This window comes from Ambystoma mexicanum, chromosome 9 (assembly GCF_040938575.1).
Source record: "Ambystoma mexicanum isolate Mex_15411 chromosome 9, UKY_AmexF1_1, whole genome shotgun sequence".
NCBI classification, from domain to species: Eukaryota; Metazoa; Chordata; class Amphibia; order Caudata; family Ambystomatidae; genus Ambystoma; species Ambystoma mexicanum.
Genome location: NC_090931.1, coordinates 1,066,018,767 through 1,066,043,568, shown reverse-complemented (window position 1 = coordinate 1,066,043,568; position 24,802 = coordinate 1,066,018,767). Strand labels below are relative to the sequence as shown.

Below are 24,802 nucleotides of genomic sequence, written 5' to 3'. Positions count from 1 at the left end.
TGAGAACTTCCCAGCGAGTGCCACCAATAATGTGAGAGGAGGAGATAGGGCAGAGCACAGAGACCATATGAGGAGTCCATAGATCTGGCAAAGGAACAACAAAGAGGATGTCGGTGAGGGTCTGTCTGGCAGAAGCACTGGAGTAGGTGTTGGCAATATGAAGACCAGGGTTAGAGGCCAAGATATCCTTTTTGAACTTCTTCCTACCAGACTTAGTGAGAAGGAAAGGATAGTCAATGGAGAAGCAGTTGGAAGAGATAGGAGAAACAGAAAGCGCCATTGGGGTGGAAGCGAGGAAAGGATGGAGATACGGGAGGCGGGGGGCTAAGGCAGGTAGGTGTGGGACAAAAGAAATTGGTGAGGTCACTGGACTGGCAAGTTACAGAGAAGAAACAGTATACAAGCAAAATACAGAGAATTTCGCAATGGTCAGCAAGATCTGACTTTTTAAAACAAGCAAAAACAGCAAGATTTGAATTTTCAGCACAAAGCAAAAACAGCAAGATTTGACTTTTCAATCTTGGAATCAGATGTTAGCAAAGGGTTTTAGGAAGCACGGCGCATCAGGATGACAACATGGGAGTAACAAGCAGAAAGACAGTGATAGTCAAAGGAGGTAGGAGTGAGTCGATAAGGAGGGAACTAACCTGTAGTTTTGGAGGAGGCAAAGTCAAGGCAGTCCGGATTTCTTAGATGAGTGAGGTGGCAGCATCATTGTGGTTAAGGTGCAGGGAGGATCCCAATTAGCGTTCCAGAAGCGGACAGGGAGCAGACAAGGGCCTTAGAAGTGGGCATTTGCTGAGAGTGTCGGCTGAAGCCTGCCTGTCCCTGATTGGATGGAAGAAAACACCCAGCAACCAATGGGAGTGCAGCACAGGGAGAGGTGGTTCAGCACAGCCTGCCTACACAACAAAGAAAGCCACAGCGGCCATATTGGAAGGGCCAAAAAACAGTCAAATAAGCAGGCAATAGTGGGAAAAAATGTGTGCTTTCAAAATAGCAAGGCAGCTCCAGGTATTAAAAAGCTCAGAAAATGGCAGCACGATGAAAATGCCAAATAAAACAGTCCTTTCCAACAATTATATGCAAATTTCGTTTTTTTTTCTTTTTCTTCTCTTTTTTTCCCAATTTCGATTTTTCAGGTTCAATAATTCCCCTGGAGGTGCAGTAATGCACAGAAAGTGCACCTACCTAAAGGAATGGTCAGCAGCCAGGAATAAACTCCACATGTGCAGGAGAACAGATGGGCAGGTGCGTGGAAACAGGACCTTACTCTCAGTGAGAAGCAGATGAAAAAAAAAACTGTCAGTAGAACTGCGTAAAGGCGCCCTCGGGTAATAACCTGGTAAAAGAACCTTCCGGTCCATCAACACTGTCACCAGGAGGATCAACTGACCCCCTCTGCCTGCTGGCCTGTAGCTGAAATAACCTCGGTACTCGTGCTGGTTTGAGGACCTGAGCGGTCCCTCCCACGCGGGTGAATCCTTGGGAAGAAGTCTCCTTTGCGGGGTGCGCTGGAAAAGAGTGCCCCTACCTTGGGCTTGGATCGATGATAGACAAAGTCCTTTAGGTCCTCTGGAGGCGATCTTTGGAAGAGCTCCCTCCACCTGGCTAGTCTGTTCTTCAGAGACCTCGAGAAGAGTGCGTTGCATGCCAGTACAAGCTTGCCAGCCGTGGTCTGGGCAAAGGCAATGTAGGCAGAAGGCATGGGGGTCTTTAGTTGGAAAGAGCCAATCGTAGGACAGACACCTGCTGAACCCTGTAGAAGTCGACATGCGCCGAGGAGCAGCGTGATGCATGAGGACCGAGTACCTGAATGATAAAAAGACAAAAAGACAGAAGAGAAGAAGTATCCGCGTGTGGAATTACATGCCCAAAGCCAAACCCAGGAGCGCTGGTGAATTCGGACCGTTCCCGTCGACACGAAAAAGGGGACTGAGGTGTGGCGCCGGAGGGCGGAGTCAGGGCAGCGCATGCTCCCAGGGCTGCACCCCCACGGACCTCTAAATTTAAATGGGAAGAAGGTTTTTTTCTGGTGAAAAAGGTTCTGTCTCCTGTCCCTTGGAAGGGAAGCCCATGCAGTATGGAGGAAAGGAGACGGGGCTTAAGTGTAAGAGAGTATTCTGATGAACTGGACTCTAGATAAAGGTGGATATCAAAAGGCAGAGCACCAGGAGCCCAGCCCTTAAAAACTAAGAGTGAATCAATGCTGAAGACATTTTGAAGGAAAACTTCAGACGTTTGCTAGCCCGCAAAGTGAAGGAAGACTGCGGACCACATCTATGACGAAAAGTGTTCGGGAGCCCAAAACAACCTGCAACCAAAGAAAGACAAGGGTCATCAATCGGATGAAAGGCTGAACTCAGTTCTTGGAATTGTGTAGAATCCTTTTTCATTTGATTATGATCTCTGAGCAGAAAAGCATCCAACCATTTCTTATGAGAATAAAACCCTAGTTTGTTAAAACCATATCCTTGTATCAGGCTTTTTGAATCTCCTATCCTGTCAGAGCGCACATCATTATTCTAGTCTTGAGTCTTATTTGAGCAGTGCTATACACATTCAAGTCCTTGTTATCCTAATTTAAACTTTATGTAAGCTCACACCGGGAGCCAATGAAGCTTCCTTCGTGTTCATGTAAAACGATCATGTCTGAAGAGCCACTCAGCCAACCTTACAGCAGTGTTGCTGAGTCACAGGCAGCCTAAGGAGTGCACCAGAGGTAGTCCGGCAGTAGCCTGTAACAAAATTTGAACCCATGAATTGATGAAGGCACCAACATGTGCATGCAATTCAAAGAAATAACGGGAGATATTATGCTAAGCCTCAGGACAGCATAGAACACACTTTCTTGTGGCTTTAATATGGGATTTAAGGGAGATGATTGAACAACCTAATATACAGATATCTAACTTACAAAGGGCAAAAGAAATATAGTTGTATAGTAGAATTGTGTACAACATACCCATATTCTAGAGGAATATGCAACGCACGCTGATCTATTACTCTTCGCCGTTTGTCTGTACCTTTAAAAAAAAAAGAGAACATGAGTTACAATAATTGTATAGGAATACAGCCTATCTGGACTGAAATATTCAAATCTTTTGTGAAAACATATCAATCGCATTTCAACATATGAATAACGTTTTAAATGTACTATTAATTTAGAATTACATCAATGTAGTATATTTACAGTGGACAGATATGTGTACCTATAATATATATTTAAGATAAAGTATTGTGAGAAACCAAAGGGTCTCTCACTGCTCAGTCCCTTGGGATCTGTCATCCAGGTGGCCGGGGCACAGCCATCGCTAATGGATCCAGACCCCGGGGGTGGATCAATGCGGGAGGATCACCTGGATGGGGAGGTGGTCCCTGGGGAGCACCCATTTCCCTGTAGAACACCCTCATTCTATGTACTATCTAGGTACCTTATTCCCCCCCCCTACACAAACTCTGCTGCATGGACAAAGCGCTTCAGAAAAAGACAAACTCACACACAACCAGTCCGTTTGACATGTCCCAATATCAGGGTCAGGCAGATTCAGGCACTTAACCTTGATGAATTGCACGTGAATCAGTTTACCTTTCCCCACTGAGATAAAGTGCAGAGCATGAGAGCACCCAGAGAGCAAGACGAGAAAGGCAATCGAAATGAGCAAGACCAGCAGGAGGGAAGGGCAGGAAATCCCACGAAGGCAAAGCGATTATGGAAGCAGAGCAGGCGGGACCAGGAGGGGAACGAGAGGCCATGGTCCTACCAGCTACGAGGTGAAGGTCACTACAGAATCCAAAAGGGACAGCTCCCTGCCACTGCAGGTGGTCATGGCATTACCTCCTTCATGTACGGCATGAAGACTTGAAGGGAGGCTAGCCGCACTGGCCCAAAAGCCTTGACTGAACGGAAGCCGTATCAGCCGCTGCCAGTGAGTGAAAAGGGAGACCGGCTTGTGGTAATGAAGGAAAAGGACAGTTATGTTTGAAGTGCTCGTTCGGTTGTCGAGAAACCACTAGCGAAAGCATTTTTTATTAAGATTGAAGAATGCTGTGCATGTGAGAGAAGTCGCAAGAGAAATTAACTAAGAAAGGAGGTGGATAGGTAAAGAAGTCATACAAGGAAAAAGTCAAAGGGTACAATTCCCCTCATACAGTCGAAGGTCTTTGACAAGAAGTGAAAGGTACTACAGATACCAGAAGGCCTTGGGAGAGGAGGCTTGTATCAATCTTTGAACTGTATCCAGTATTGTGGGGTGCTTAGGACGGCAGCCGTGAGAACAAGAAGCTTGATCATGAAAAGTGATTATGAAAAGTAATTGTGAAAAGTAAAGGCACTTACTACAATACAACAGAGTGGCCCAGCAAGACGTGGTCGCCTATCGGAAGTCTCTGTATTGACCTGGCAAGTATGTGAAAGTGAAAGTGTGAAGAATTGCAAAGAAACAAGTCAATGTTGACGGTTTAAAGGGTCGCGCCCGATCGAGGGTAGCCAGAACTGTCTGCAGAGAAAAGTCTCAGCCCGGAGGAGGGGGACCTGAGTGAACAGATGAAAGTAAACCGAATATATTTGTTAAAAAGACATTAAGAATTCCTGAATGCTGGGGCGCGAAAGAGAGCCCGGTAAAGATGGCCGCAGGCCCGTGAAGATCTCCAGCACCACATAAATCTGGTCCGTTATCCGGAGTTCTCTGTGATGTAATCTGGGATCACGCTGTGTGAGCAGCTGTTTACTTGCGCCGGGCCCCTGGGGATTTCGTTTCAGGCCACCTTGGTGAAGAAATCACTGTAGGCCGGTGCGACGGAGCTGCAGCCGAGGGGCAAGCTGGAGAAGTGTGGGAGAGGTGCGGTCCTGCCACGGGCTCAGTGAGGTGCGGCGTCCTGCATATCTCACCCGGAGCGGTCCGCTGACCAGGTGAGCGGAAGAGAGCGGCTGACATCCTGGTGGGGCGACCGACGTGAGGGTGTGTGCCCTGGGTCTCGCCGGGCTGCAGAGTGTGTGTCGGAGGGAGCAGTGGATTAACCCGGACGGTGGTGGGAGTGCGCCCTGCACTCTGGTGGCACCGTGGGGGCCGGGCACCCCCTGCGGCTGGATCGAATTTGTGGATAAGTGCCCCGCACTCACCAGAAATGCACCGGGAGGTAGAAAGGCGCTTTCGGTTTTGCCGAGCTTCCTGAGACGTCTGGCCCCTACGGCGGGGACCTTCTGTGTGCGGCTGGCAGAGGTGAGCAGGGTTATACAGGGAAGGCCCTGATGAGGAAGCTGCTGCGAGTGCGAACACTGACGGAAGGGGGCTGGTGTATGGCCCAGGTCCTGCGGCAGGCTCCCAGGGGCGGAGAGCTACTGCTCTGTGAAGTGAAAAGTGAAGGCTGGTGCTGTGTGGAAGCAGGGGTGCCGTGCCTGGTCTGGGGGGGGGCCCTGCTGAGGCCAGCTACTTAAGTGACTCTGTAACGAATCTAAGCTGTGAGGGCCACCGCCAAGCCACCATAAGAACTGTGCGAGTATTGGACCGGCCTCCTGGGCGGTCACCTGAGGCTCCTGCAACCGGGGAGTGTAGTGGTTGAGGGATCTGCCCTTGGGTGGAGTAGTCGTACTTACGGCATCTGGGATCACAGACATTTTGTTCCTGGGGGCAGAAGGACACCTGGGTAGGAATACTTGTGGGCCGCCTCTCCTTTATAGGCATCAGCAGCAGTGGTATTGAGAATTGGCCGCGGGGTTGGGCTCGGATCCCTGGGGGAAAGTGGTGACGGTTGTGGGGGATCCAGCGGCCCTAGCCACTGCACATTGCGGATTACTTTGGACCCGTCTGGGCCAGGTATCATGTCCAAGTCAAACAAGGGAGGCAAGCAGCACTCAAAACTGCACTTTGAGACAGCCACTCCAGTCAAAAACAGCAGAATAATGGACAGCGCGGTGGTGTCTGAGCCGGATCCCGCAACTGCTATCCAGGACATGAAGGCTATGTTTACACAGTTGCAGTCCGGAATACAATTCTTGACGGCAAACTTGATACGCTAACCTGTAAAGTGGACCACATGCAGGTCCGTTTGGATAAGCATGGGGAAAGACTGGACGAGGTGGAGGGGCGAATATCCGGAGTGGAGGATGTGGCAACCTCAGTTTCGGGGGAAATGTCTGTGGTCAGGAAGGCTTTGCGGGAACTCAAGGAGAAGCAGGATGACCTTGAATCGAGATCCCGCAGGAACAACATCAGGATTGTAGGTTTGTCCGAGTCGGTGGGCCAGGGGAGCATGGAGTCTCTGGTAGAGGACATCCTACGAGAAGCATTGGGCTTCTCCCCGCTGTGCATCGTGGAAACGGCACATAGGATCCCGAGTGGAAGGAGACCAATCCCAGGAGCCCCTTCGCGTCCACCAATTGCCCGGCTACTGAATTACCAGGATAGGGATGCGGCACTCCGAAAGGCTAGGGTGAAAGGAATGGTATCCTATAAGGGCGATGTAATCAAGTTTTTCCCGGACTTCTTGGATAAAGTGCAAGCAGCTAGGAAAACATTGCTGGATGTGAAGAGGAGGCTGCGGGACTAGGATATAAAATATGCTATGCTATATCCAACCAAGTTGCGGATTGTGCATGGGGGAAATGTTCTGTTTTTCCAGACCCCGGAGGAAGCTGCCTCCTTCCTTGATATGTTACCAAATTCCCCCAGGTCAAGAAATAATAACGACTGAGGTTGTTTAACTGTGGATGCATCATAGGTAGCATGATGTCACTGAATAATTGGAGTTCAAAATTGTTGGGAGACAAAGCTCCTGTATTGGTAAACAGGAGGGTCGGGCTCGTAGTCGCAAAAGCTGTCTGTGCGCATGCTAGGGGCATTAAAGGTGCTGGAAGGTTGGGGTATCCAGCGTGGAGGGGCAGGGGTTTATGTTTGGGTTCAGCAGAGGGGTGGGACAGCATGCGGGGGGGGGATCACCGACAAGTTGGGGGGTTGTTGCTAGAGGGAGGGAGGTAGCAGGGGAGGAGGAGGGATTATGCAGTACTGAAGGTGTGGGTTTGTGGGGTGACAGGAGGAGGCGGGTCGGCATTCACCAAGATATTCCCTGATGGCAATGATGAACTTTATGACGTGGAACGTCAGGGGCCTTAATGGCCAACCTAAAGCCCGAAAGGTTTTGCAATATCTGAAGCGACATCGGGTGGAGGTGGCTTTCCTCCAAGAGACCCACCTGACAGCGGCCACGGAGTCTAAATTCGGTAGGAACTGGGGGTGCCAAAGGTATTTTTCTTCCTATTCCTCCTACTCCAGTGGTGTTTGTATTTTGGTGCATAGCTCGGTAGGATTCAGATTGACGAAAGTTGTGAAGGACCAGGAGGGCAGGGCCCTAGTGATGCAGGGGATTATCCGTGGGAAGCTCTATATGCTGGTTTGTTATTATGTACCCAACCTTGATACAACGGACTCGTTGGATTGGGTGGAGAGGCAGTTAGGAGAGCTCCCCGATGGGGAAATTATTTGGGCAGGAGATTTCAACTCCGTTTTGGATCCAACTTGGGATCGGGTAGGTAATACTGCACGTTTAAGTAGTAAATGCTCTGTTAGGATTCGGGGCATGCTCACGGTGTGGGGTATTGAGGACATATGGAGGGTGAGAAACCCGGGTGTGAGCCACTTCATACATTACTCTGCACCACATGGCTCTGCAGCTCGGTTGGATTATTTCCTGGTGTCTCAGACGATTATGGGCCGATCTGCGGTAGATATTCTGGCTCAGACTCTTTCGGATCATGCCCCCGTTCTTTTGTCTATCCGGGTGGAGGGTCAAGAGAGGACAAGACCCCTGTGGCGGTTTAAAAGTGATGAGCTCTTGGATGGGGTTTTCAGGGAGGAATTGGCGAGGGTCAGAGATGGATATTTCGAGGTGAATGATGGGTCAGTGGCATCGGCTGGCATTTTATGGGAAGGATTTAAATGAGTGATAAGGGGGGAGTGCATAGCTAAGGAGTTGGGGATTTTGAAGAAGATACGAAGGGACTTGGCAGCTGTAGAAGGGGAGTTACGTGTCTTACAGGGGGCGGGGGCCTCATCCCGTCAAAAACCCAGCAGGGGAACATCATGCGAAAATTGCAGGAATTTCATGCCTTGGCCCAGCGAGAGGTGAAGTATATGTGGGATAGGGTGGCCCCTCGTAAGTATGGTGAAGGTCAAGCCCCGGGGTGGTCGCTTGCTAAGGCCATCCAGATTCACAGCCGAGAGAACAGGGTAGCGGTGATCACAGATGAGCGGGGGGTGGATCACTTATACATACCAGCAGCAGATTGCACAGGCTAATATTGAGGCGTATTTGGATCAGGTGGGCCTGTATTGGTGCTCTGAGGAGCAAAGAGAGTGGCTGAACAGACCGGTGACACTAGGAGGCGGTGGGGGCCATTAAATTGTTGCCGTGTGGGAAGTCTCCGGGCCCGGACGGCTTTACTGCCGAATTTTATAAATGTTTCGCCAACAAATTAACACCATATCTATTGCGAGTGTATCAGGAGGCTGTGTCTGTGGGCCGGCTGCCGGACTCACTTAAGGAGGCAGTAGTGGTGGTATTACTAAAGCCAGGGAAGCCGGGGGGAGATTGCTCCTCCTACCGCCCGATATCGCTTATCAACCTGGATAATAAGATCTTGGCGAAAATTATAGCGGCTAGGCTGGCACCCTTGATGCCAATAATGGTGAGGACAGATCAAGCAGGATTCATACCTGGTCGGTCAACCTCGTTTGGGCTGTGGAGGATGTTTGGTCTGATGGCGGCGATACCGAGGGATGACCCAGTGGTGGCGGTTCTGTTGGATGCCACCAAGGCCTTCGATTCTATTGAATGGCCATTCTTATTCACGGTTTTGCGTAGGATGGGTCTCGGTAGGTTCTTTATCTCCTTGTTGTCGTTATTGTATACAAAACCGGTAGCCAGGGTGAGGGTGAATGGGCCGACCACTGGGTTAGTACCACTTGTGCGTGGGATACACCAGGGCTGTCCATTGTCTCCTTTACTATTTGCCCTCGCGATTGAGCCATGGGCTGAGAGGGTTAGGGAGCTCCACCTGCACTGGGGAGTACAGTTACATACGCATAAAGTGGTGATTTTGTTGTATGCGGATGATATGGTCTTATTCATTCATCATCCGGAGGTCAACCTGGTTCCAATCATGGTAGATGTTCAACAGTTCGGTGAACTTTTGGGGCTTAAGGTAAATACTAGCAAGTCAGTCATATTTCCGTTGACGGGTGGGTCAAGTCAATTCCAGGATGCCTGGGGTTTTCAGTGGGACCTGACTAGCAACCGCTACTTGGGGGTCACAGTGGCCAAGAAGGAGGAGTTGGTGTATCATAGGAATTATGGGGAAGCCCTTGAATTGGCCAAATTGGCGATGATGAGATGGGACTCCCTCCCGATTAACTTGTTTGGTAGGATCGCTCTCATTAAAATGACCATTCTGCCCAAGCTCTTGTATGTGTTTCTTAACGTGCCCATTAAGGTACCCAAAAAATATTTCCGAGATCTCCGCTCGATGGTGTTAAAATTCATCTGGGCCGGTAAGAAGGCCTGTGTCTCTTGGGACAAGCTCATTGTGCCGGTTCAGGAGGGGGGGACTAGCATTGCCAGATCTGGAACTGAACTATATGGTAGCGCAGGCTAGTTTTCTCCGTTATTGGTATGGCGTGGCGGCGGAACGTCGGCATGTGGAGATAGAGAGGTCAATTGCATCACCGGCGCTGCTGCGGTCAGTCATTCAGATCGCTCCGAGCTGCTCACGGGTGCCGAGGAATTTGGTGGAGCTGACATGCAGAACTTGGTCTCTCCTGGAACGTATGCCCATGGGTGGCATCCTCTACTCACCAGAGCTTCCAGTTATATTTATCCCTGGTGTTCCCCTGACTAGTCAAGCACGGTATGTGGCGATGGTGAAGAAGTTGGGTGTAACTAAATTGGGGATCTGTTCCCGAGCGGAAGGTTTATCTCAATTGACCGACTAAGGGGGAAAAGGGGCCCTCTCAGGCTTAGATATCTTTTTGTACTATAAGCAGCGGGTGTCGCTACAGCGGCTGTTCCCATCCTTTCCCGACCCACCCCCAGTGGCTGTGATGCTCGATAAAGTGATTGGGGGAGGTATGGGACAGCGTGTCCTCTCGGGATTATATGCGATGCCCTGAAGAACAGATCTGGTGCTGGGACGTCATCCCGGGAATTGTGGGAGCGAACATTGGGTAGGGAAATATCAGCAGCTACTTGGGATTATTATTGTGAAATGACTAGGAAAGGGGCTGTCAATACGAATTTCAAACTGATCCACTTTAAGTTTTTGCATCAATGCTATTACACCCCAGCTCAACTGAAGGAGTACTTCCCCCAAAGGTCAGGGGCCTGTATTAGATGTGGGTGCGAGGAGGCAGGATTTCTTCATGTGGCCTGGGAATGTGGGGAGCTGGAGCACTTCTGGGGACAAGTGTTTGTGGTGATCGGGGATATTGTGGGGCAACAGCTTACGCAGGATCCCGTACTGGGCTATACCAAGCAAATACCTAGAGAGACCAGGAAGTTGATAGGCCTTCTTCTAATCCTGGCTAAACGCTGAGTGGCCATGAGGTGTGGTAGGAAACGGAGCCCGAAAATCTCCCAATGGTCTGAAGACATTTTATATTGCAATGATATGCAGACTAAGTGGGGCGCAATGAAGGGGTCGGGCTGGGGAGACAGGCAGATGTGGGATGGGTATACGCTATATCTCCTCAAACAGCCAAGTGGTGGGGGTTCTGGTCCCCTGTCACCGCACAAAGGCCTGCCCCAGCTGTCTAGTGAAGAGGCACCCGCCTGCTGATTACTGATCACTGTTCCACTGGAGGTCCAAAGTAAACGGGCTGAGGGATAATTGCTGGTGACTGGAGGGGGGACTGAGCGGAGGCTATGACGCAACTTGATCCTCCCGAGACGTTTCATTGTGGATTGCTGAACTGTCACCCACATTGTGTCGGATTCCTGCTGAAAGCTAATGTAGTATACCTATCAATATTTGCTATTTTTTTTTCCCTCTTCTTTCTTTTTTCCGCCTTTCTGAAGCGACCTGTTATGAAAAGACTCTATACCTTCATGAACGTACCGGGGGGGGGGTGTGGGGGGCTGGGGTCTGTTGGTTGTTTGCATTGTTAAGTAAAATGCCAATAAAGAAAGTTAAAAAAAAAAAAAGAATTCCTGAATGCTATAAGCTAATAAAACTGATTAAGTTAACTGAACTGTGGTTTGAAGGCTAGGCTACAGTGACCTCGACGGAGGGATGCCAAGTGAAATCCCGCATTTTGTTGATAAAGTAATTGAACAGTGTGGTAAAGACGAAGGTGAACCCAACAAAGGGGTATCACGAGAAAGCCGCAGAAGAGGGGAATCCTGCATGGTGAGAGCTTGGGGAAAGTCTTGTGCTGCCAGGCAAAAGACATTGATTCGAGGGATACTGCCTTTTCAGAAGAAACGGCTTCCTGATGCCTATAGACTCAAGTGGTGCTCAGAGTCATGCCACTGTTCCGCCTTGTCCCGTAATGCAACGTGGGGAAGGGAGTATATTAGTTCAGCAGTCCTGAACTACCAAAACCCTTTTGGACATTTTAGTTTGCATTACACACTTTTGTTATAGGCCATTTTGTATTGCCATGACATCACAAGGACAGCTTTTTCTTTACTCTGATGGTCGTAGCTTGCTCCCATCTTAGATTTAGGCTTAGATTAGGTGTTTTTTTTTAACCCTTATACAGTTTAATAAACACCCTTGGATTGTACTCCTTGTGTCTGTCGTGCTTCTGATAACCATGCCTTCCTTACAGTATACATTTAGATAGCATAGTATACTTAAAAGTTATCCATATTTAATCAGATCTGTTGTGGTAAAGTTATACGCATTACAGAGGGAATTGTGGATGGACCCATTGGTAACAACCCCAAAATGACCTTATTGGGAGTGTGGGGTTTCTTTCCTTACTAAATGTAATATATGTTTTTTGTCTCTAAAACACTGGCTTTGCTAAAATAAATATTGTATTGAAAGTGGGTGCTCAAAAGTGTCTAGACTAACCAGCGAGAGGAAGGAAATGGACTGCTATTTCTATTTGGAAAAAAGAGTATGCAGTATTAGACAATGATTACCAGCATTTTACAAGATTTAGGAGAGGTAGGCAATGTGTAAGAACCAAATCTTTATTCACCAAATAAGCGAAAACCTACTCTGACCCTATCTCTATGGTGGATTCCCTGATCTACAAAACAATAAAACGATCGCTCAAAAGGATGTCTTCACAATACAACATCAGTCCTCTGTCCAAAACCTATGCTAACCTATAACAGCCCTAATGAGACCAGCAAGAAAGAGAAAAAGGTCCTAAGCTTGGCTTAGTCTAGGGTTGCTTCACCCAGGGAATCTTTAGTGGTCAGGTTGTCTGATCCCTCCTACACATTCTCAGCTCCTCTTCAAATCCTTCAGAATTGTCTCTGAAATGTCTTTCAACATTCCTTGCTCAAGCCAACCAAATATCTTTGACAAATGTCCCACATAGTTCCTTGTATTATCCCGTCTCCAGCGATGTAGTCCGCTGTTCTGTGAAGGCCAGCATTCGAAGCTATGAAAAGGTTCATCTGTGGGCTCTCCTGGCCTACCTCCTTCTTCAGCCTCAAGATGGCTGCAGGTCGTAATAGACGTGCTCTCAGCCCGAGGTGGGCTAACAGGCTTTTCCAGCCTTATCTGGTTGTTCAGTCTCTCTCCCTTGAGGGGTATTCACACTCTCAGCCAAGAATGGGCCACAGTCTTCTCCAGCCCTATCTGACGACTTGGTCTCAACCCCTCGTAGGGTAATCGCAATCCAGCCCTAACTGGGCCACAAGTTTTTCCAGCCTTATCCGGTTGCTCTTTCTCACTGCCATCTGGGTGGTTTGTGCATTCAGCCCAGACTGGGTTCTGGGCTTCTACAGCCCTTTCTGGTTGTGTTTTCTCACCCCCTCGTGGGGTATTAATGCTTTCAGCCCTAACTGGACTAAAGGCTTCTTCTGCCCTATATTGTTGTGTTCTCTCAGCCCCTTGTGAAGCATTCATGCTTTCAGCCCCGACTGGGCTACGGTGTGTCCTCTCCGCCCCCTCCAGCCGACCGCTATGCGTTGCTGTGTATCTTGTTTCCAGTGGCGGGGTTCATGGATGGAGTCGGACTATCCTGCCGGGACAGCTCTGTGCCCTTGACGCCCCTGCAGTCTCAAGGCCTATATAATATATATGTTTATTTATTTCATTTGTATAGCCCACAAAACCCAGAGGCATCAAGGCGCTAATAGATGGTACAACTGAGCATGAAGCAGCAGGCACAATAAACAGTCTTTTTAGGATGTGGAACCAGCAAGGTTGACATCCTGTGAAAATAAGAGAGTCAAGGTTTTTTTTTTTAGGAAAGCCCAGTATGAATGCTCCGATCTTAGGCAAAGTGGTAAGGCATTCCAATTCTTGCTGGCAATCACTGGGAAACTCAGCCCTCCCAACCTCTTTAGTCTGAATCTTGGCCAGATCAGACGGTGCAAGTTGATTGTGCAGGTAGGTCTTGTGGATTGTGCCTTGATGATCTTTTGCAAGAAGTACTTTGAAGAAGTGTTCGCAATGCATTTATGGTTAATGGCAAAAGTTTTAAAAATAATGCGCTCTTTCGGGAGCCAGTGCGCATTTCTTCTGGCCACTGGAATGTGCTTTTGTTTTTTATATGTTCAGTGATGCCCTGAGGGCATTGTTTTGAATGACCTGAAATCTGCTAATGTTGCAAGCTGCGGTACTGGCAAATAGAGTGTTAAAATAATCAACTCTTGAGTCGATTAGGGCACGAGCAATGGCGAGGCAACTGTTTGTTGAGAGAACGGGCCTGCAGCCATTGATTAGGTTAGGGGTGTAGGCAGCAGACAATGCAATGATGTTGACCTGTCTCGTTTGCGACAGGGTGGAGTCAAGGTAGACACCAAGGGTCATGACCTTGCGCAACACTGGTATGGTAATACCATCGATGATGAAGGATTTGTAGGCTGGGTCAATCATGTTAAATCTTTTATCCAATATTGGCGTGTGCCACATCTAGTTAGAAATGTGAATATAAGCCTATGTGACATCTGGACAGGATTGTGAATATTAGCCAGTGCCACATTTGGATAGAATTGTGGCTATTGGTCTGTGACACATCCGGATAGAGTTGTGAATATTGGCTTGTCACATCTAGACAGGATGGCGAATATTAGCCTATGCCACATCTAAACAGAATTGTGAATATTACCTTATGCCACACTAGACAGGATTGCGAATATTAGCTTGAAACACATTTAGATAGAATTGTGGCGAAATTCACATGCCACATCCACAAATAATCTGGAAATTAGCATGCATCACATCTAGATAGTGATTCCACTACCCAGCCCACTAAAAGGGCCACCCTTCTGAATACACCTCAAACTCTATAACCAAACACAACCACACCTCTAAAGCACATCAATCTTCTGCACAAACTCCCCTACACCGTAACAACAAAACAAATCACACATAGCCTTGCACAACAGTACACAACGGCTACCAACCGAAAAGCACACAAAAGCACAGCGAACAATGCTAACCGAACTGAAGCTGCCAACAGTACATCACTGTTCTCTTGCACGTTTTCCTGCTTTGTCCTACTAACTCACCCCACCACATTTCCTTTTCAGATCCACTTGAGCACCAGGGGACCACTCCGGCAGTGATAGTGAGTGGTACAAATGTCCTTTAACATTAACATTTCAAACTGACAAGAAGAATTTCAGTCTTGTCGTTGTTTAGGCATAGCATATACATAGCCATCCAAGCTTGGAAAGTTTGGGAAGACTGACAGCTGTGATTTAGAGTCAGTGGAGTAATTGTAAGTAAGGGGGAAGGAGAAGTTGAGTATCATTGGCATAGTTAGTGTAGGATATGCCTAGGTTTTCAAGGAGGTCAAAAAGGGGCTTGGTGAAAAGTCTGTACAGTGTAGCTGAGACACAGGAGCCTTGGGGAACCCCACAAGAAACGGGGCAGGGGGTGCTGTGGCTGTCTCTGAAAAGACCCTTGTGGTTCTGTTGCATAAGAAGGACGAGACCCAGGCGGCCATTTCTACAGAGAAATGGGCTGCATTGGTGAGGTATTGGCACAGGATTTGGTGGACCACAAGGTCGTGGGCCGCCAACATGTCCAGAAGGAGCATGAGGGCAACATTGCCCGAGTCTCTGACATCATCCAATTGATTTTTTAAAGTCAAGCAGAGCACTTTCTGTGCCATGGCCAGAAAGAAAGCCTGATTGGAGAAGGTTGTTAGATTCGAGGTGTGATTGGATCTGGAGGTATGCCACGCGAGCCAATATTTTGAAGAGGAACAGGACCGTGGTAATAGGGGGGTAGTTAAAAGGGATGGCTTGGTCTAAGGTAGGTTTTTATTTAGCAATGGGAGGACCCACCCGTCTTTTATATTGCTTGGCAATGAGTTGGAGGAGAACTAAGTGTTGATAAGGGTAGAGATGAAGGGGGAAGCTCATCAGCGCAGTCCTTGAAGACTGTGGCAGGACAGATGTCCCCTTGACATCTAGAAGGTTTGTGCCCTTTGATGATTTGAGTGACCTCCGTTAGAGAGACTGGTTTGAAGTTAAATAGGTTTTGAGTGTAAGGTGTGGGTGGCTGGACGGGGGAGGCTGTGGTGTCTTTACCCATTGTGGCTTTCTAATCTTCTGAAGCAATGTCAAGGCACCCTGAGCTGTCTTTGGAGCAGTTGTCTGGTGGTGGGGCGGGAGATTCAAGCTCTCATACTAACGAGAAAAGCTTGAGGGAGCTTGAATTGGCGTTGGCAATTCTAGTGTTGTAAATTGAACCTGTGGCTTCACGAATAGCCTGTTTGTAGGCCTTACCTGCAGGGGCAAAGCAAGATTTATTAGTCTCTTATGCAGTCCTTTTCCAACTAGTTTCTGCTATTCTTTTTCTGGCACAGAGTGCTTTGAGATTAGGGGAGAACCAAGAGTTGGTGTGTGCTGTAGGTTTGGCTTTCCGTTGTGTGAGGGGCACCACAACATTGATAGCCTGGGTAAGGGTATGAATGTAGGTATCAACCAGGGTGGCAGGGTAACCAGAGTTTGTGAGGAAGTGAGTTTGTCTAACAGAAGTAGAATGTTTGTGGCAGTGACATTGCAGGAACTTCTCAGTTTGGGGCAAGATTCTAGCTGGCAGGGAGTAGAGGGGGTCAGGTGCTGGTAGTGTAAAGGATATGATATTATGGTCAGACCATGGGGGAGTCAGGTTTGAGGCGATAGTGGTATTACAGTTTAAATTTGCCGCAACCCCAAAGTGCGACCTTAAGAATGCATGGGACTGAGAATCCATTGCTAAAAGCCTAGTGCTGTGATAGAGTTTGAAAGGCAAAGGGCGTTTGCGTCAGTTGAGTTAGACAATCCCAGATTGAAATCCCGCTTGAGCATAGCCTTATAAGAGGGTTTGGTGTTGGCGGAGAGGAGTTGCATGATATTTTCTTTAAAGGAGAGTGGCGGGCCCAGTGCACAGAAGATCAAATGCAGGAATTACTTACCGTAATGTTCTTTCTATGGATTCTTCTCACGCAGATTCCTTATCTGATGGATATTCCATCCAGCTCTGCTGCTTTGGAATATTTTTGACAGGGGGCATAGTTGACGTCGACCCGGCCGTCGACCGTTGATCCGTCTTGCTCGGCACCTGATCGTCGTATCCGGACTTGACGCCATGCGTCGTATAAATACCTTGTCACTATGCCCCATACCTCAGTCCCCCATTTTTACCGAGCGCATCACGCTGCAAAGGAAAACAGAGAGAACAATGGGCTAATGAACCCTTAAACATGAAATAACCATAAGCCTACGAAGGAGGAAGAATTTGCAGCTGACACTAACAAGTAGCCTCTGAAAAAACCATTTGTTTGTCTTTTCTTTTTTAAAAGGTGTGGCAGAAATACAGAAAATGGACACTGGGGACCATTACTAAGTCAACGTGAACGAGAAGATGCGCACCAACCACATACTTTCTGTGTGGGGATAAGTGGGAGGGGGATGAGAAATCTGCGGGAGAAGAATCCATAGAAAGAACATTACGGTAAGTAATTTCTCATTCAATGGATTGCTTTTCTCTGGTAGAGTCCTCATCTGATAGACTCCCAAAGCAGTAGATGAAGGAGGCAGGCAGAAACTTATACTAAGACATTTTGCAGCACTGCCCTGTCAACACTTGCATTAGCTGTAACAGCCACATCTAGACTATAGTGTTTAACAAAGGTATTAAGGGAAGACCATGGTGCAGCGCAACAAATATCCTGAACAGGGACTCCCCTCTGTAATGTTGTTGAAGCTGATACACCCCTAGTCGAATGGGCCCTGATGGCTGCTGTTAATTCTTTTCCGGCAGATTGGTAGCATTCCGCTATACAGAAAATGATCAGGAGGGATAAAAGTTTGCTTAGTTATGGGTGGGCCCTTATGGGCTAAGGAAAAAGCCACTAAGAGCTGGTCAGCTCTTCTGAATTCACCCGTCCTTGCAATATAATAACTTAACGCCCTTTTGGGGTATAGGCGATTGTTACGCTCACCTGGTATCCACGGGGGCGCCACACGATACTGGATGGACGTCTAAGCGCTATTCCGGACCCTCTCTGCTTGGTTACGTGCCAGACCTTTGGTAGCGCCTACAACAGGAGAATAGGGGGTTAGGCTACTGGTTCTATGATGGGTGGCTCCCACCTCCCTCTGGTCCAAATCCACTCCCTTAGGGCTGTTGCTCACCTTTGTGCTTTGAACTCCCTGTCCTGCGTATCTGTGCAGGGGCACGTGGTCGATGCGGGCGTTCCGTGGACCTAGTTTCATCACTGGTCCATATGCCCTTATGTCGGATCCAGACCGGCTGTGACTCCGACTCTGCTTGCTGTGTTCTAGGTGAGTTATAATGTCTTTTCAGTCTTTATTCTGTCTCTCCCTTTCCCTTCGTTTTCTCTGTCTTCTTAGCGTCTTTCCTCCACTATGCTGTTCCCTAACAATGTCTCTTTTTGTTTTCACAGGGATGATTGCGATTTTTGGAGTTGCCGCGCCGGATGGCTAAAACCACGGTGGGTTATTGATGCGCGGAGCACTGCGCTGTTTGTTAATGTTAATTGCTAACCTGTGTTCTCTTCCTTTCTTTTTACAGGTTGCGGCGATGTTTCGGAGTGATGAGAGATCGAAGCGCTGCTTGCCCAGGTAAGAATTGTTGTGAATGCTGTCCTTTTTGGTTTATGGTCATAAAACCGAAAAAAGAAATCTCCCAAAAAAAATCTTGAAAAAAAAGGCCGAAAAAAATAAGTCGCATTTTTTTATGACGTTTTTTATTCGAAATGGGGGGGTCCCTCCCACCAAACACCATTTTTTTTTAATCCCGGACCCCAAAATAAATATATAATTAAAAAAAGAGAAATTTTCGGTCTTTTTTTCTACCTTATAGTTAGTCGAGATTTATTTTTCAAGATTTTTACCGACCACCGTCCTTTTTCCTATACCTTTGCAGGATGCGGTGAAATCCAGAGATGGGCAAGGTAAGCGAAGCACAGGATGGTTTCAGGACCGGTTACTCACAGGTAAGTGTTCTTGTTCGCTAATGCGGTTCTTGTTCTTCCAGGTTTGAAATGGAATCCGGATCGGGGACTCAAGATCGGGCCGCCGGAGGAGCAGATGAGCAGGAGCTGGACACGGTGAGCGTTACGCTGCAGGAGTGCAGAATAACGCAAAGCATGTTCTGCTCTTTGGGTGTGGTTTAAATAGTCCAGGTAAAGTAGTTCCAGGCCAAGTAGTTCCAGCCACACCCAAAAAACTAGACCGCATGGCTTGGTTCTAAAGAACTGAGCTGTGTAATAAGCCTCCATTTTGGATTAAGGTCCAAAACTGGTATTGCTTTATTCCTGATAATGAGCCTGGCGCCAAAGGTGCCAGGACTGACTCCATGTATGTTCCGGATGTAGTGTTAAAGCCTTTGGGGCCAGTGTGAAGGGCTTTAGCCCCACTGCTGCCAGGGGACTGTTATAACTGAGGGGGTCAGGGGCATGGGTCGTGACAGCAATGTAATCCCTCCTCCTGTTTAGAAGGGTGCAAAGGAGGATAGAAGACCGGTAGGACGATGGATTGCAATAGGTGGAACTCTGATACAACTTTGTGGAGGAAGCCAGGACTCGCCCTGAGTGAAATTTTCTCCCGGAAAAAACTCAAGAAGGGTCGCTTACAGCATAAGGCCTGAAACTCACTCACTCGCCTTGCGGATGGTAATAGCCACCAAAAAGGCTGCTTTCAATGAGAGAAACCGTAAGGTACAAGTATGCAGCAGCTCAAAAGGAGCCGCCATCAGAAATGTCAGTACCAGATTAAGGTCCCAATCTGGGACAACAAAGGGAATTGGTGGAAGCTTATTTACAAGGCCTTTCGGGAATTGTGCCATTACCGAGATTGTAAAATATGAACCTTGATCCTGGGATCTCTAAAACACAGACAAAGCTACCAAATATCCTTTAACTGTGGTGACCCAAAGGCCTGCTGAGGCCAGTGATAGAAAGAACTCCATCAATGTATTGGTAGGGCAAGAGATGGGGTCAATCTCGTGATCCCTGCACCACGCCTCAAATCTTCTCCACCTGCACAGGTTCAAATGTCTCTAGACGGCCCGCGTGCAGCCAGAAACACCTCAAGCACTTCCTCTTAGTGGTCCCGGTCATCATACCTCATCCTCTCAAGAGCCACACATGTAGGTTGAGGGATTCCAGGGTCGGGTGGAGTATCCGACATTCCGACTGGGTTAGGAGATCCGACATTCCGACTGGGTTAGGAGATCCAGATGCCGAGGCAACCAGTGAGGTGGACAGATCCAAGCAGTCGGACTACCATGTTTTCCTCGCCCAGTCGGAGGCGATCAAGATCATGCACTTGGATTCCAACCTATTCATGGACAAACAAGTCAACGTTATAGCCTCTGCAGCTGCATATCATGCCAAACTAATCAACGGAGTCAGGCCCTTACTCTCCAAAGAGAACTGCACTAACATAGCCAGAGTATTACTGGATCTAGGCTTGACTATTGTAATGTACTCTTTCTAGGCACCTCCAACAAAAACCTAGAGAGGTTACAAATCATACAGAATAGTGCTCTCCGGGCAGCCCAAGGCATTGCCAAAAGAGAACACATTTCGGAGGCCAGAAAACTAGCACACTGGCTCCCAATAAAAGAAAGGATCATCTTCAAGACTCTGACACTGACCCACAAGTGCATTCACCTTACTGCCCCCGACTACCTCTCCCAAAGGATCCACCCCGTCTCCTCTATAGTATATAACTATCGTATATATGGTGATCTGGTTGGAGGCCAACCAGATCACCATATACTAACATGCTCTCTGTGCCATTAGTAAAAAAAGCCAGAGCAGGCGGATCCAGCTTCCCATATCTCGCACCCACTCACGCCCTACCTCCCACAATCCGAAGGGAGGCCTCCCTCAGCGCCTTCCGCAAAACCATTTTATTCACATAAGATGCCTCGCACCAGATGAATACGTATAATATGTTCCTAATGCATAAACTGTATTGTAATGACTAACTGTACCAACCAAAATATCCGCTATATGCCTTTTGGAACTCATAATGTACCACTGAATGTCTCTATTCCTGTAACTAAGCTCTTGCAAGTAACAGCGCCTCAATTCCCATGGGCTACTTGCACGCTATATAAATATAAATAAATAAATAAAATGGTTGCGCAAAACCTCTTCAACTTCCGGAGAACCCATGGAATGACGGGAATTGGAGGGAAGTGCACCGTTGGCCGGGAATTCCCTTGAGCAAAACTGTCTGCACTTCCTGTTGGATTTCGTTGCAAACAGATCCACTGCTAGGGTACCCCATAGAGAGAAGACCTCCTCTAGGACTTCCTGGCACACTTCCCACTTGTATGAGACCGTGCCCTGACTGCTTAGAGCATCCTCCAAGCTGTTCTCTGTGCCCATCGGATGAACTGCTGAGACTGAGATCCTATTCGCCAGTAACCAGAACCAAATCATCACTGCCTCAGTGCAGAGAGGGCAGGAGTGCACACCACCTTGTTTGTTGAGATTGCCACTGTGTTGTCAATCAGAAGGAGGACATGCTTCCCCCTGCAGAGACGGAGAAAAGGGCTTTAAGGCAAACCTGAAAGCTCGGAACTCCAGTCTGTTGATGTGCCACCTGGCTTCCATTGCTGACCAAAGACCGCTCACCTGAAAACACTTGCAGTCAGCGCCCCAAACATTCAGAGATGCATCCGTGACCACTCGGTTCTGAGGCCGGGAGGCGAAAAGGGTTCCCCCGCCAGTAGACTGTTGCGGTCACCCCACCAGGATAAGGTGTTGACCACTGATGCGGACTGTGAGGAACTCATGGTGGCAAAAGTAAAGAAAGACACAGGTGATCACAGTTCAAGGGTGTTTATTGAACAATGTTTGCAGGGTGGAAAAACGCCTAAATTAAGCCTAAATCTAAGATGGGAGCAAGCATCAACCATCAAATGAAAATAAGGCAGTCCTAGTGGCGTTGTGTCAAAATAAAAGGGCCTACACTAGGAAACATATTGCCAAATCTCACCGCTAATACAAAAAGGGGAGCAGGATAGTTTTAAAGAAAAGAAAGAAGTGTTCTCAAATAATATGGCAGGATGCGGTTCCGTGGGTCTTCCTTCCCCACGTTTTAAGCACGGGAAAAAGTGGGATTTTGGAGCAGAGCACACACTCTAGCTTTCCCTGCAGTTCTGTTCCGGTCTATCAGGAGCCTCCACTGCCATGTCTCGTTTCCCTGGAAAGTTTCTTGCCTTAAGAGGACATGATGTTTTCACGTAACCAAATACAAAAGTTCCTTTAACAAAATGAAAATTCTTTTCCACAGTTCACGTTTGGTGATAGTTTCACCGCTGTGCCGCCTCTTCCGGGTGCTGACCCCTCACATATTGTACTCCACAAATCAAATAATTCCTTCATAGACTTTGGATGATGGCTCTTCACCCCCGATCTCCCTCGGCCGGGCTCGGACCCCAAATGACAAGCGGGATGGTTTACTTCCTCTTGCTTTACAATGTCTCTTGGTTTCTCCCTCCGATCGGACTCGGATCCCAATTAACAAGCGCAATAGTGCACTTCTCCTTGCCCTTCTCTGCTTTTCAAACACAGTTCACTGGCAACCTCCCCTTTTCAGGTTCACTTGATTAGGTCGATAATGGCTCACCCCTGGTTCCCCCCTTTTCTGGGCACAGACCCTTTCTCTACTTTCTGCCTCCCTTCACCGGGTTCATTCAGGCTTTTCCCGGGTGATGGATTGACCCCTGTATCTCCATCGTTCATGCTCGGACCCTTCTCAAATGTCAATCTCTTTTTGAACAGTGCATAGTGGACATCCCTGGGCCGGGTTCAAATTCGTCAAAACACTGTTTCTTGGGACTTTAGACTTGCCCCCTCTTAGTCGGCATCCCTCGGTCGAGTTCACTCTTGCTAACTTCACATTCACGTTACTTTCAAGTGTTGCAGGATTCACGTCCCTTGTTTTCTCTCAATGCAGGATTCGTAATGTGCTCTCTTGCTCCACCTTTTATCCCTTGGGAAAGGAAAGGGCCATCAGGTGTGTGTGATTCAGGTGAACTGCCTGACTTTGCCTGACGCTGGGGTTGGGACATGGTAGGTAAACAGGTTTAACATTAGTCTGGTTTTGATCACAGTTTACATAATTGTTAGTCCGTTGTCTTCCATATCGGGAGAGAGTGTTGGTATCAGAAAAGGAGGGAGATAGAGTTTCCAAGTGTTCTACATGGCAGGTTCGGAAAAAGGTGTTAGATGGAATTATAGCTTTTGTACCAGGGTGTTTGTTAAACTTAGAAGAATGAGACACGGGAATGACCAGGATTTCTATATTGAAATAAACAAGGGTATTGTGAGAACGGTAGTGTGTCATCTGAGAAGGTTGGGAGTGCGGGAAATAATAATCAGAGGGACGGGTAAACAAATGACTAGGAGTATTCGGGCAGGGACCAGGAAAACAGACATTCAGAGAGGGAAGGTTTCTGAGTGTACCAGGGTTTGGGGCCTTAGATGATTGGTTATGTACACAGGGGTTGTTGGATCTGATAAGGGAGATCTTTTAGGTGAAACCAAGACTGATTTGGTGCGACCTATAAAAGCTTCAGGAAGCTTGTCTTCTTCATCCCTTTCTTCACCTCAACTTAGACATTCCCCAAGCATAACTCCGGGTTCCCCTACCCAGGTGATCCTCCCCCACTGGTCCACTCCCAGGAACTGGATCCAATAGTGATGGCTGTGTCCTAGCCATCTAAATAAGGGATTCCCGAAGCTTATCCAGGAGAATACTCTCAGGTTTCTCACAGGACACCCTGAGGATATCCGAGAGAGTGCCGAGGTGCTGAGACCACTGACCCCTCAGGAGCCACTGTAGGGACCGCATGCGCAACCTGGTCTCTGGCACTAGGAAAATGCAGGAGGCCATGTGACCTAAGAGGCGGAGGAACGAAGCTGCTGGTAGAAAGTGGCATGGTTTTGGAACAAGTCAAACATGTGTGTCAAGACGACGACTCTTCTGGGGCGGGGGGGAGGCTTTCCCAATCTGGGTTTCTAGGACCGCTCTGATGAACTGGCGCCTCTGGACTTGCGTTATTTGTGACTTCTTTAAATTCTGGGAGAAGCCCAGCCTGTGCACCAGCAAACAAGTTCTAAATGGGACAAGACCTGCACTGCAGACTTCCCTCGGATCAGCCAGTAGTCAATATATGGAAATACGTGGACCCCGGATATCGCTATGTGAGTCGCAACTGCTGCTGTGAGCTTGGTGAAGACGCTCGCTTGAAGAGGAGGCTAGATCAAAGGGAAGCACCTTGAACTGATAGCGCATATACCCTATAGTGAACCTTAGGAACTTCCCGTGCTTTCGATGGATTGGCACAAGGAAATAAGAGTCCTGTAGGTCTATTGACACCAGCCAGTCCTGTAGTTCGAGAGCGTGGAGAATCTCTCTCAAAGTCACCACCCTGAATTTGTCTTTCCTCAGGAACTTGTTCAAGGCCCTGAGGTCCAGAATGAGACAGAGACCTCTTCCCTTCTTGGGTACCAGGTTACCGGGAATACCAACCCGATACTCTCTGCTCGGGCGATACCTCTTCCATGGCACCCTTCAACAACAGGGCTCTCAGTTCTTCCTGGAGCTCCTGTCCCGGATGGAGTGGGGTTGGCGGGGACCTGTCCAGAGGTTTTCTCAAAAATGTCAGACAATAACCCCACTGAATGAGGTGAAGAGCCCAGGCATCAGAAGTAATTCCTTGCCACTGGAGCAAATGCTCTGTGAACCGTCCACCAACCGGTGCATTGTGAGAGGGGGAAATCAAAGCTGCTTCGGGGGCTGGGTCGCCCCCGCTGCTGACACGGCATGTTGGCCCTTAGAAACCCCTCTGCCCCTTCAGGAGCGCGAGAAACACTTCTGCCCTTGCCTGGCCGTTGGGAGCTGCATTCTCCTGCCATAAGGAGCATACCCACCTGTAGACCCGTGACCCAGAGGCGAAGCTGAAGGTAGGTTTGACCAGCTGCGCAGCCAGGCCTAAAGATTTAGCAGCGATTTTGGATTCTGTAAATTTCTCAGAAGAATCATCAGCTTTCTGGCCGAACAGCAGATCGCCCTAGAAGGGCATGTCCAAAAGTTTAACTTGGACATTTAACGAAATAGGCCTGCCTCCGTAGCGTTA

The 24,802-nt window shown here is 48.3% G+C and overlaps 1 protein-coding gene across 16 annotated transcripts in view; it reads right to left on the bottom strand.

Moving 5' to 3' along the window:
- BAZ2B (bromodomain adjacent to zinc finger domain 2B) overlaps positions 1 to 24,802 on the bottom strand; it is a 2,602,315-nt gene that overhangs the window by 1,598,618 nt on the left and 978,895 nt on the right. For all 16 annotated transcript variants that reach the window (XM_069616356.1, XM_069616365.1, XM_069616369.1 and 13 more), the window contains one exon: positions 2,966 to 3,026. In XM_069616356.1, the coding sequence (XP_069472457.1) occupies positions 2,966 to 3,026 (61 nt within the window). The remainder of the gene's footprint in view (positions 1 to 2,965; positions 3,027 to 24,802) is intronic.